Source organism: Polyergus mexicanus, unplaced genomic scaffold (genome assembly GCF_030449975.1).
Source record: "Polyergus mexicanus isolate NDT 795.1 unplaced genomic scaffold, iyPolMexi1.0 SCAF_12, whole genome shotgun sequence".
Lineage (NCBI taxonomy): Eukaryota > Metazoa > Arthropoda > Insecta > Hymenoptera > Formicidae > Polyergus > Polyergus mexicanus.
In genome coordinates, this window is record NW_027223332.1 from 8774383 (window position 1) to 8786465 (window position 12083).

The 12083-nt window shown below is 28.6% G+C and overlaps 2 protein-coding genes across 3 annotated transcripts; both read left to right on the plus strand.

Annotated features, from left to right (window-relative positions):
• Window positions 1-1244: 1244 nt before the first annotated feature.
• On the plus strand, window positions 1245-9388 carry LOC138938399 (sentrin-specific protease 6-like). Its single transcript, XM_070305313.1, has 20 exons — window positions 1245-1252; window positions 1755-1873; window positions 2040-2185; window positions 2263-3207; window positions 3578-3759; window positions 3837-3876; window positions 4918-5073; window positions 5465-5591; window positions 5681-5887; window positions 5986-6144; window positions 6219-6395; window positions 6558-6709; window positions 6800-6885; window positions 7053-7385; window positions 7495-7762; window positions 7843-7919; window positions 8005-8224; window positions 8290-8705; window positions 9006-9124; window positions 9270-9388. The coding sequence occupies exons 1-20, from the start codon at window positions 1245-1247 to the stop codon at window positions 9299-9301; spliced, it is 3969 nt and encodes a 1322-aa protein (XP_070161414.1). The 3' UTR covers window positions 9302-9388.
• Window positions 9389-9771: 383 nt separating this feature from the next.
• Window positions 9772-12020, plus strand: Aqp (aquaporin). 2 transcript variants are annotated; one of them, XM_070304902.1, is made up of 5 exons: window positions 9772-9860; window positions 10242-10426; window positions 10776-11050; window positions 11336-11474; window positions 11557-12020. In XM_070304902.1, the coding sequence occupies exons 2-5, from the start codon at window positions 10246-10248 to the stop codon at window positions 11760-11762; spliced, it is 801 nt and encodes a 266-aa protein (XP_070161003.1). In that variant the 5' UTR covers window positions 9772-9860; window positions 10242-10245; the 3' UTR covers window positions 11763-12020. The 2 variants fall into 2 exon arrangements, with proteins under 2 accessions (XP_070161003.1, XP_070161004.1); XM_070304903.1 differs by lacking the exon at window positions 9772-9860 and having other exon boundaries at window positions 10146-10426.
• Window positions 12021-12083: the final 63 nt, after the last annotated feature.

Consider the following 12083-nt stretch of genomic DNA (forward strand, 5'->3'; position numbering starts at 1 on the left):
AAGCAGTGGTATCAACGCAGAGTACTCGAGAATTTAATTAAATTTATCATTTTAAGAGAGTATAGTGCTTCTCTCAGAGGAAATAAATTTGGGATCTTGATATGCGTTACTGGTTGTGAGAAATAAAAAAAAAAAAAAAAAAAAAAAATGATTCTAAAATTATAAATATTTCAATTTATAAAAATATGTATCTTATAATTTTATTATACAATGGGCCATACATTTTCATTCAAACACGTTGTTTTTGTTCCTAAAATATACAATTTTATGAACATATATAAAGAACACAATTATGATTTGAATAATATTTTGCATATATTAATATTATTCAATATGTAAAAGTGACTTATATATCAGAATTAACACATATCAGGCATAACACGGAAGAGACATTGATATAATAGATATTTCTTAAAGTAGTCTTCTATTGCATTGTCTTCTATGTATTTCATATGTTATATATATATCATATTTGCAAAATATATGTTAAAATATATATTAATACATATTAATTATTTTATAATAATATAGAAATGTATTGATATATTTATAGGATAACACAATGCGTTATAGTGTTTATTAAAAAATTCTGGTTATAAGCATCTTTTTTTAAATTTTTTATTATAAACATAGTAAAAATTAATAAATTAGATTTATTTAAAATTGTATTCGTTTAAAGTTTGAAATTTTATACTTACACTTTTGCACTGTTTGTCAATTGTCGAATTTTTAATAAGGTTTGATTACAAATATTTTGTTTTTGTTAAAAAAAAAGAATAATATAGAATTTATGTAAAAAGATTTTAAAGCCTTTCGTACGCGTGTGCCTCAAAGAAAATATTACCAAATTGTCATTGTAAGAGTCTGTCTATTAATATATTTATTATAGATGTATGTGTGCCTGTATGTGTGTGTATCAATATAATATATTGTTAAAAAATTTAAAGAAACGAATATCAAATTTAATCAAATATAATGTATATGGAAATTTAATATGTATCTATAAATGATACTGGAATAATATATTATGCGCGTAGTTTTAATTTATTTTTTTAATATGTGTGGCCTATATGAGCAATCTTTTGCATCAATACATACTTTAATTGTATTATAAGTTTTCAATTTTACCATGTGTATTATAAATTGCTATTTTGACTATTAATTTGTGAACATTTATTGTTTTATCAACTTTATGAAATCACTATAATATAAAAACTATATGCCTGAAAAGATTAATACTAACAATGTTAAAGTAATGGTAATTTAAATTATATACAAAAATGATAGAAACATATCTAATCTTTTTCTAAACTGAAAGAGATTTTTTTATCAAATGTAATTTATATATCAATTTTTATCAAATATTTATATAAATAATATAAAAATATAATATAATATAAAATTATGTCTTACATTCAAATAGTAATAAAGTTTTTAAACATCTTTTATTTCAATGCACGCTCCTTCCGCCTTCTCTTTTCATTATCTTCATCTAATCATTTATTATAAATAGTATTCAAATAAAAAAAATAACATTCATTTTAATAAAATAATATTCTATTATGTACTATTTTATTAAAAACATTTTTTTATATTAATATATTCTTTAACATATACATATATTTAATATATTTAACATATTAATATTTTGCATGTTTAGTTAAAATAAGATTATGATACGTATGTGTGTGTGTGTATGAAACAGTTTTATATACATATATTTAAAATATATAAAGTTTATTATTTTTTTTCAGACAAAATGTTTTTATAATCAAAACAAATGATATTGCTACAACACAGACCATATTAAAATCTAATACTGTAAATGCACATGTTGTTAATGAAAATATTGTGAGCATTGCAGGTAATACAGGTAAATATCAGCATTTGTACTATAATCTATTTTATAAAAAATTAAATCTGCAAAGCTACCTTTTGTTATATCTTAGTATATTGTATAAATAACAATTAGTTACTTCTACAACAATTCTTTGATATTTTGTTTCACCTATATTATGGATATAAATCTTGTTTTCCAGGTACTAAGGCAGAATGTAAAAATGAAGGACAAGCACAATGGGTAAAAATGCAAAATGCTACAACGACAAAACAAACATTGTTGCAAGAAAAAAATTTAACTGCCGTTATAACTAGAAATAACGTACAAAATAACATTGCTTCACCAGTGAGTTCATGTATTGAAGTAATTTTTAGATAAAACTTTAATTTATTTTTTCATGCTTATCATCTAATAACTTTTAGCCACCTCTCTATATAAATTCTGGATCGTTAAGTTCCGGACAAACAGAAAAAAAACTAGTTAAATCTTATCAGAATAAAAATCAACAGTTGTCAAATAACGTACAGGCGGGTGCGGCATTTCAAACTCCAGATAGAGTAAATGCAAGAATTACAATGGAAAATCGAATGCAAAATTCTACTGTGGTAGGAAATCCTAAATCTGCAATGTCCGTCTGCAACAAAGCTGTTAATTCACTGGGTCAGACTGTAACTGTAAAGCCAATTCGTGCTTCTAATCCGAATATGTCGCATCAACGGCCTGTAGCCGTAGTTCCTCCTGAAATCTCTAAAACGCCGTCAAGGGTGCAACCTCCGGATATGGAGAATTTGAATGAACAAATCAAGCAAACTAAAATCAAGCATATGCAATTACAACAGCGACAGCATGCTGAGAAATTAAGGTTTCAACAAAATAATGCACAACGACAACATCCTAACACTGCGCAGCATCTAGTTCAATGCCCGTCGAATAATCCTACACGTCGTTTGACAACCACAAATTCTGTACAACAAAGAATGCAGCAAGTTTCAAACTCTTCGCAAAAGCAACAAATGCAACAAAAATCATCCAGTACGTCGCCTCCCTCCTCAGCTGAACATAATATGCACGTTAGTAGTACTAGTATGGAAGTCGATCCTCTGGAATGCGTGCAGGAGAAGATACATGCAATGCAACAGTCTTCGCCACAATCGGAACACGAGAATTTAAATGAGAGCGTCGCTTATCTTCAAAAGATTATTAATGATCCATCAACTGCTATAGTTCAACATCAAATTAAAGGAAATGAAGCAAAAATGTTAGTAATATTAGGTACCGGAGAACAGAGATTAATCACATTTGAGATACCGAAAGAGGACTGCACTGTACACGACCTATTGGACCAGGTACGTGCAGTCTTGGGTCAGGTATGTCTGTATAATGTTGAAGATATGTACATTTGAAAAATAGTACAGAATGATTGATATATTGCTATGTAGTTTGAAGGAAAAAACGGAGATCACAAGATAATTTCTTTTATTTGTTTAAATGCTTTTTTTCTTTCTCTCTCTCTCTCTCTCTCTCTTTCTTTCTCTCTTTCTCTCTCTCTTTCTTTCGTTTTTTCAATCGCATATTATATGTATTTGAGTTAGTGTATATGTATATGGGTTTGCGTATATGTATATGGGTTTGTGTATATGTATATGTGTATATGGGTTTTGAAGTTATCAATGTGTGATTAAGTAATAATGAATCTGTTTATGATTATCTCATATATTATATGAAAAATTTTTTTAGATAAACATTACATTCTCTGGTAAAATAGCAGTTTCCTTAGTAGATGATCCCACACTGGGCATAAATTACATAGTAGAAGAAGGATCACTTATATCTGATAGCAATGATCATAGTGATTGTAATACTATTCAGGAAGTTGTAAGCTCCACTACAACCACTGAAAGTTTATCACAAAATACCAAGTACGATATCTTAATTGCTTTATATATTGATATTTTTATGTTCTGTTACTAAAATGCTAAAATGATAATGTTTTTAGTACATCGGATGAAAACAGTAATGCTTCTTTATCAGCTGAGGTAAGATCGCCAATTTATTATAAAGAAACTAGAAGAAAAAAGGATATTGGCATGAAAATTATATTATTGATTTTTTTAGTTCTATTTTTATATGTAAATATATTTAGAATGACAGAATTCTCTCTCCATCTTTATTAAAAACGAGATAGATATATATTTAGAAGTTGAAGAGAAAAAGAGGAAAGACTTAAAGTGCAACAAGTACAGCTACAAAGAACAAATTATTATATAAGTTTTTTTCTGTGAAATACATCAAAATAAATAAATTTTTTGAATGCGATCATTCGTGTTCGATAATATGGATTAGTAAAATATGTCGAAAACTTTTTTATTTCGTGAATAAATAAATAGTTATAAATCTTAGTCAACTATCATAAGGTTTATTTTCACTGAAAACTTATTATGATGATTGACCAAAATTTATACCTTTATTAATTCACGAATCAAAAATAGAAAGTTTTCGATATATTTTAATAATCCATATTATCGAACATGAATGGTCGCATTCAAAAATTTTAATCTACTTTGCAAGCATAAAACTTATATTTCTCGCTCTTGACATCATAATTCAACATGGCTGCAGTGAGGACATAGGAGCCTTAAATATTGAACTGCATGAAAACCAATACTCAATGATATTTGCATCATGGGCTGATTTTTATCATTAATTTATAGAAAAATATAATTTATGTTATGATTTATATTTATGGTAATATTTTTTATACATTATGCCAATTCCTTTACTTCAATATTATAATGATAATAGATATTAATATAATATTTGTTTAGTTGATATTTGTATGAATGATATATAAAAAGATATATTACATTATATATATATATATATAATATTTTTTTTAAATACGAAGTGGAATAGATAGTATATAATGTAGCTAATAATAATCATACAATACAAATGTAATAATGTCACATTGCTGCAATTGATAAAGATTTTATAATAAATTAAGGGAATACATCTCCCTAGTATATTATTCAAAACAACGTATGCTACAAGTACGAAGTATACCGTGTTATTACTAGGAGCCTATTTTGGTCAAAGGGATGTTTGCTCTCTGTCCACACTGCGGCTACAGTTCACTCCACTTCAACCGATGTGAACGATGTAATACAAAATTAACTGAGGAAGTCAAGTCAATACCTATAGCAAAAAGGAAGGAGACTGGGATGTCTGTCGATGTAAGGATAATGACTGCGGTGCCAGAAGACCGATATTATACTTATTAATGCAATGTTTATCTGTTACAATGATCGATTGTGTGACTGATCAATGATTAACAAATTTAGATTATTTAAGAGATTTGTGTATTAACATTTCTTGATGTAACAAGATGTAACCGCTCTTATTTCAGCATATGTCATTAAGAAATGTTTCATGAGATTTAGAAAGAAGAGTTAGTTGTAGAATTAAAACATTCTGTATTATTGCCATATCATTACAGGTCATATTGACAGCAGTTTACAACAATCACCTTAATATATCATAAATTTTTATTTCTGTATATAATTTCTTTCATCAATATTTTTCATGTCATTTGTAATTATATATTACAATTGTATCTCTTTACAGATGTTCTATAAGAAAAATAATGAACGAAATCCCATAAAAACAGAGAAAATAGATCAAGATGGTCCTGTAACCAAACGACTCAGAGGAAAAAGTAGAACTAAACCAAAGCCTATTCATAAAGAGCCAGGTACGAGAATGTATTTAATGTACAAAATATATGTATAACCTTAATGTTTATTTTAATTATTAATATTTATGTTAATTATTAATTTTTAGAATGTTTGACAATATCGTCCGATGAAGAAGAGGAAGGTAGGATTAAAAAGATTGAAAGTGTTAATGATAATGCACCATTAACCAACGCAAGTAACACTTTTAATGAAGATATGGACACCATTCTGGAAAAAGAACCAGTAATTACGAACACTTCTATTTTTAATTCATATAATGATTATCTGGCGAATAATGAAGCAAGCAGTAAAGGTAAATGTTTTATTAAAAAAGTATAAATAATTGAACAATTAAAATATTGATTGATTCCATAAAGATACAGGTATAACAACAGTAATGTAAAATTTTAGGAATTTGTGATAATCAGAGCTTCTTAGATAATGAACAATTACCACAGATTGCTATAGAATGTCGAACAGTCAGAATAGGTTCTTATAAATATATTCCTCGGGAAAACGTAGTGATTTCCCATAGTGGTGTAAGATTTAGTGTACCTTTGTTAGAAGATGGTAAGTTTATTTTACTTATTACGAAAAGACATCTTATAAAGACATTTATTTTAAAATATTCCAATATTTTATAGCTACAAGTTTTGTTACTCTGGATGTGAAATATAAAGATATAGTTAAGCTATTGATCCATTTTGGGAAAACAATGCCGGTATTATTCTTTTATACATCTACAAGTGCAGCCGCCATGATACGTGAATTACTAGGAATGCAAGATCCAAAAGGACCATATTACGATCCTGCTGGAAAAGGTATTTACATAACACAGGAATATTCTCTGTTTCTGTCAAATAATTATTTTTAACAATTTATTTAATTTTCGTAATTTTTGGCACTACATATGTATTATACAGAAAAATATAAGATTCTTAACGAAAATAGTTAACATATTTTTTTACCTTATTACTTTTTAGATCATACACATAGACGAATTACATTATTGTCAGACAAATTACCAGACGATTCGAGACCCAAATTAACGAGTTTGTTTTCACATGGAAATAAAATAGACGAATTGAATCCTAAAGAAGCGAATGATATACTTTTACGAGCATCGCCCAGGGATGTATGTATTTGATTAAATTAGTTTGTTATATATATGTAATAATATGTATACATACATATATATTCTTATATATTTACTTAATCTTTACAGAATCAACAACCATCTAATACTATTATACGAAAACAGAGTCAAAGCTTAGTACCAAATATTGTCAGTGTCAGTGATAGCATTCAAACGTAAGATTTTGATTTAACTATTGACTTTATTTTTTAATAATTTAATATTTTATATGCGCAAATGTATAAATAAAATATATTTTGTAATTTTATCTACATAATCTCTGGTATTCTTTCCTTTCTGTACAGCTAAATTCAGAAATTGTTTTTTTTTTTTTTTTTTACAGAATAACTGTATATCCACCACCTCCTGCAAAAGGGGGAATAGCCATCAATACTGAAGATTACTTATGCCTTGCGGAAGATCAGTTTTTAAATGACGTGATTATAGATTTTTATTTAAAGTATCTAACCTTAGAGATATTATCAGAATCTGATCAACATAGGACTCATGTGTTCAGTTCGTACTTTTATAAACGCTTGACCAGCCCACATGCTCAAGCTGCCGAAAACATTGTGCCAATGACGCCTGCCGCCAAACGACATGCAAGAGTACAGAAATGGACAAAGAATGTTAATATATTTGAAAAGGATTTTATCATAATTCCTATTAACGAACAGTAAGTATTCCTAGATTTTCGATAAGTAAATACATTTTAGCATATATATTTTTATATAATAACAATGTAATAATAATATAATAAAATTGTTTTTATAAATTGTTTGTAGTGCACACTGGTTCTTGGCTATTATTTGTTTTCCTGGACTGGTTGGAAAAGTTTCTACATGTGCTATGAATACAAACGAAAATGATATTCATAAGACTATGAGAAAAAGTAAAAGGCTGAAAGAAATGAAAACAAAAGCTGTTACAATTGGCTCTACAACTATCACCCCTGTACCTACAACCATAACGATAGATCAACAAGATGATGGATCTGAGAGAGACGAAGCTGAAGGTGACGATGAGGAGATGGAAATGGACAGCGATGAAGAGGTAAAATAAATTTTATTAATGATAATTTTCCTTACTTTGAAACAGAGTTGATCGTACCATAATATATTTTGCTTACACAGGACGAGGCGGAACAACCAGAAGAAGATAAAATCCAATTTCACATTAAAATTGAGCAGCAAAAAGAAACTGTCAAAATGTAGGTACATGCACACATATACATAGACAGTATACAATCCATGCAATTTATCATAAATTGAATATTTGAATAATTTTGTTTACAGTCCTTGCATATTGATATTTGATTCGCTTGCTGGCGCCAGTAGAGCACGAGTAGTCGCTACATTAAGAGATTATCTGAGTTGCGAATATTTTGCTAAACTTGGCGTAGAAAAGACATTCTCGAAAGATACTATTAAGGGAGCGTGTCCGAAAGTACCCCAGCAATCAAATTTTACTGATTGTGGATTATATGTATTACAGTATGTGGAAAGTTTTTTTAAGGTAAGAATACGTACATTACATGTAAAATATGAATACAATTATGAGCTCTTTGTTTCCCTTTTTAGGATCCGATTAAAGATTATACTTTACCAATTAAAACTTTGAAATCGTGGTTTGAGGAAATTATTGTGACAAGAAAAAGAGAGGAATTATCAAAATTACTAATTAAATTGATGAACAATACCAAAGGGGATAAAACTATCAGTTTGCCTACTGTGAATTTCCCCACGCAAGATGGCAAATTGAAACCCAAGAGTGAAACTCAGACAGACATAAAACCTACGAAACCGGAGGTGGAGAATAAGAAAAAGCCTACAAATATAGATACAGAAACACGTATTGTCTCGTTTATCGGAGAAAATACTGAATCCTCTAATGAATTCGTTAGTAGTAGAACTTATCAGATCATTCCTTATCCTCTAAGTTCTAATTCTGAGAGTAATACAACAGAAATGAATGTGACTGAACAAAAAACTACGAGGTATAACACAGTACATCTTTTATAGTTTTGTAATTGATAAAAAATTATTTTCCGCACTACCAAAATACGACACATACACAACCGTATGAACCGTTTTCCTGATTCGACTTCCCATTCACTGCAATTCTCCATGGACAAGTTCTCTGGAAACGCTTTTTCCCGAAACGTATTTCCGTACATATCAAAGTGATACAATTCTATATAAGAAACTATATGCAAATTTTTTTATTAAAATTTTTTCGTATATTAAGTATAACAACAGCCATATTTTAATATATCAAACATTTTATTGATTTTTAGATCATCGAGTGAAACGATGTCCTATTTAAAAGCTAAACGAATTCCTAGGCTAGTATCAAGAACACAGAATCAAGACGACTCTCCTGCTAAAAAACACAAAGGGGAGATTTACAATTCCTGTAAATAAATGTTTTTTTTTTCTACAGTGATAAGATTAATGTTAATCAACATTCACGAAATACATGAAATCATTTATTTCAACTTATATAATAAAATATGTAGTTAATTTCTTTATATCGAATAAAACTACAGATTTGATTTCAGATTGTACATCTGGCGTTCCTTTATGTGATTGATCTTATTTACATATACTTTGTAATGGTTTATATTTAATATCGGTTTATTAGATATATAAGATGTTTTTTTATTTTAATAATAAAGCAAAATGTATCAAGTTTTAACAAAGCGTCGTTCTGCAGCATCTACGATGTCATTGATGCATTGCGCCACCCAGTTTTCTATGAGAATTTTGATAGATTTTGTATTCGGGGAGATATAAAAGTGCGTCTTCTCAAATTAAATTTGTGATTGTAATATATTTTGTAATGAATATAATTTTATTTTTCCGGTATATTTTTTTGAGAGCCGATTATTTTGAATCACATCGGACCAATAGCAGCAATTTATTGTTGGACGATACTACTACGCTTTGAAACAATTTCAGCGAAGGCTATATTATATTTAAAGCCGCGCGACATACCTATGTAGATATATTCGGCACTCGTAGTTTTAAATAGCCGCTACGTGGAATCTACACTCAATATGAATATTTCTTGCGTGAAGTATTTATGAAAACCGAAATAATAGAAGTTGAAATAAAAAAATAGCCAGCGTGATATTTAGTGAACTAACTTCGTAAGTTTTTACATTCTCAATTCATCATGCCAATTATTAAGTTAGAAAAGAATAATCTGTAGAATTGATAGAAATTAATTATATAATACGCTTGTGTGTTTGTCTCTCGTGCTCTTTTATTATTTAATACACATAACTATGTATGAGATATATTCGATAATTATTAATAACAACGTTATGTTCATTAATTTGTTTCGATAATTTATAATATGAGAATAGAGAAAAATATCAATTTTTTTTTCTATGATATTTAATTACATAACACTATATTAAATGCAAACTATAAATCTTTAATGCATATAGAGTTATATCGGATGTGCTTTATTGTGCTCGTACGTTTTTATAATGCCGCACTTATTTAAACGTCACGTACTTTAATAGGATAATGCCTGGATCAATAGACTTGATAGTATCTACAGCATACATTGGAGTTACGATTTGGATAGCATATTGGCTAAGACTCTATGCATTATTCTATCTTAATTCTTATCCTCTCACGAGGATTCTGGCCCTAGAATTTATAGCTGCGGCTGAACTTTGTGGAGCATGTTTCGAACTCATTATAAGTAAGTTTGTGCGTATGAATCTACAATAATTATTATCTTTATATCATTATAAAGCCATTGCGGCATTATAGGATTAATTTTTGATAGACGATAAACTAGCGTATTTAAAAATGAAAATTGAGCATTACTTAGATTGCAATTATTATTTTATATATTTATCTTTACGTTGTATATTATTATATATTATTGTTAGTATAGTTATCCATTTTTTGTATCTATTTTTAAATGTATGATTAAATTTTTTCACATTAAAATTTTCTATTTTATTATACATCGCACTAATAATTTATCTTATTTAAGTGCCTCATTCTCCTTCGAAAATGTTAAACTTTTCTCTAAAACTAAACAGTTGCGGACAATTGGGGAGTATGGATGTACGCGCTTTATCTATTCTTACTAACAATTTGGTGGTCAATGAACTGGGATGAGGCTTCAGCGTGTCCTTATACATATATGGAGGATGTAGTTGTAGGTAAAAAACCCTTGGGTGTCGCTTTTCTGTCGATATGTGCACAATTGGCCGGCGGTCTCATCATATTCAAATATATTCAAATATTGTGGGCGCTTCAACTTGTTTCTACGCACAAGAACAGGGCCTATGAGGATTGCACTACTGATTTACAGGCAAGAGCAATCGAGTTTGATCTCACAGTAGTATTTAATTTGCATATAAATGTGCTATCTCATTAAATGAAATAGCTTTTATGTGACATTCTTATCTCACACAAATTATACTTTCAAATATTATAAATTTATTTTTACACACATTATATATATATATATATACATATTTATATTATAATTTATACGGGTGGTATGTTATATATTGTTACATAATATGTAATGTATGCTTTTATAGCTTAGAATAATTTTATTATTAAATTGATGAAAATGTAACGTGATTTTTAGGTGTCTGCTATAATTGGAGCATTTGTGGAATGTATTGCAACATGTATATGTAGAGTGGTATCCCGTGTATTAGGCGATTTGAATTCGAGGTTTAATACGGCCATTGACGCTTTCGTGGGGACAGCTTTGGTGGTTGCAGGTGGGCGAATCAATACGTCACACGATATAAAAATGTCGATTTATCTTTATAATTTTTTCGATGCATATGATATGTATTTCAGCTTTCAATTATACCGGTGGTTACTTCAATCCCGTTTTGGCGACTTCTCTAAAATACGGTTGTCTGGGAACCACGTCTACGGAGCATATAATAGTTTATTGGATTGGAGCGTGTGTCGGGTCTATTGCCTCTTTGCGCGTGTACCGTATGCCGTTTGTTCAAAACTACATTCAACTGCAGGAGAATACGGATGCTATATATTCTTAGAACAAATTTATATAAAAAGATTTTTAAACAATTTTATAGATGCGCGGTATTTATAATTATGATTTTTATTTAATAACATATTTCTTGCTTTCCAATAACGTAGAAAAAAAACTAATTGTGTACAAAATTACGTGCTAAACAATAGTATTATACATTCCGATTGTGATTATCGTTAATAATTATAGAGCTGCGCACAATCTTGGAAGATGAAGCAAAAAAAAATGCCTTAAGATTTTGTTGAACTGTATTAATAAATATTTAAAAAATATATTATATTATAACATATTGCTGTGAGTGAAAATACGTTCTTACTTTTGCGAT

What these genes read in the sequence shown, in the direction of transcription:
- Aqp (XM_070304902.1), top strand. Translation starts at nt 10,246, where the DNA reads ATGCCTGGATCAATAGACTTGATAGTATCTACAGCATACATTGGAGTT. An exon ending in ATGTTTCGAACTCATTATAA is followed by an intron (nt 10,427 to 10,775) that starts GTAAGTTTGTGC and finishes AAAACTAAACAG; the next exon opens with TTGCGGACAATTGGGGAGTA. An exon ending in GACAGCTTTGGTGGTTGCAG is followed by an intron (nt 11,475 to 11,556) that starts GTGGGCGAATCA and finishes TATGTATTTCAG; the next exon opens with CTTTCAATTATACCGGTGGT.
- LOC138938399 (XM_070305313.1), top strand. An exon ending in TACGTGCAGTCTTGGGTCAG is followed by an intron (nt 3,208 to 3,577) that starts GTATGTCTGTAT and finishes AAATTTTTTTAG; the next exon opens with ATAAACATTACATTCTCTGG. An exon ending in ATGCTTCTTTATCAGCTGAG is followed by an intron (nt 3,877 to 4,917) that starts GTAAGATCGCCA and finishes TGTTATTACTAG; the next exon opens with GAGCCTATTTTGGTCAAAGG.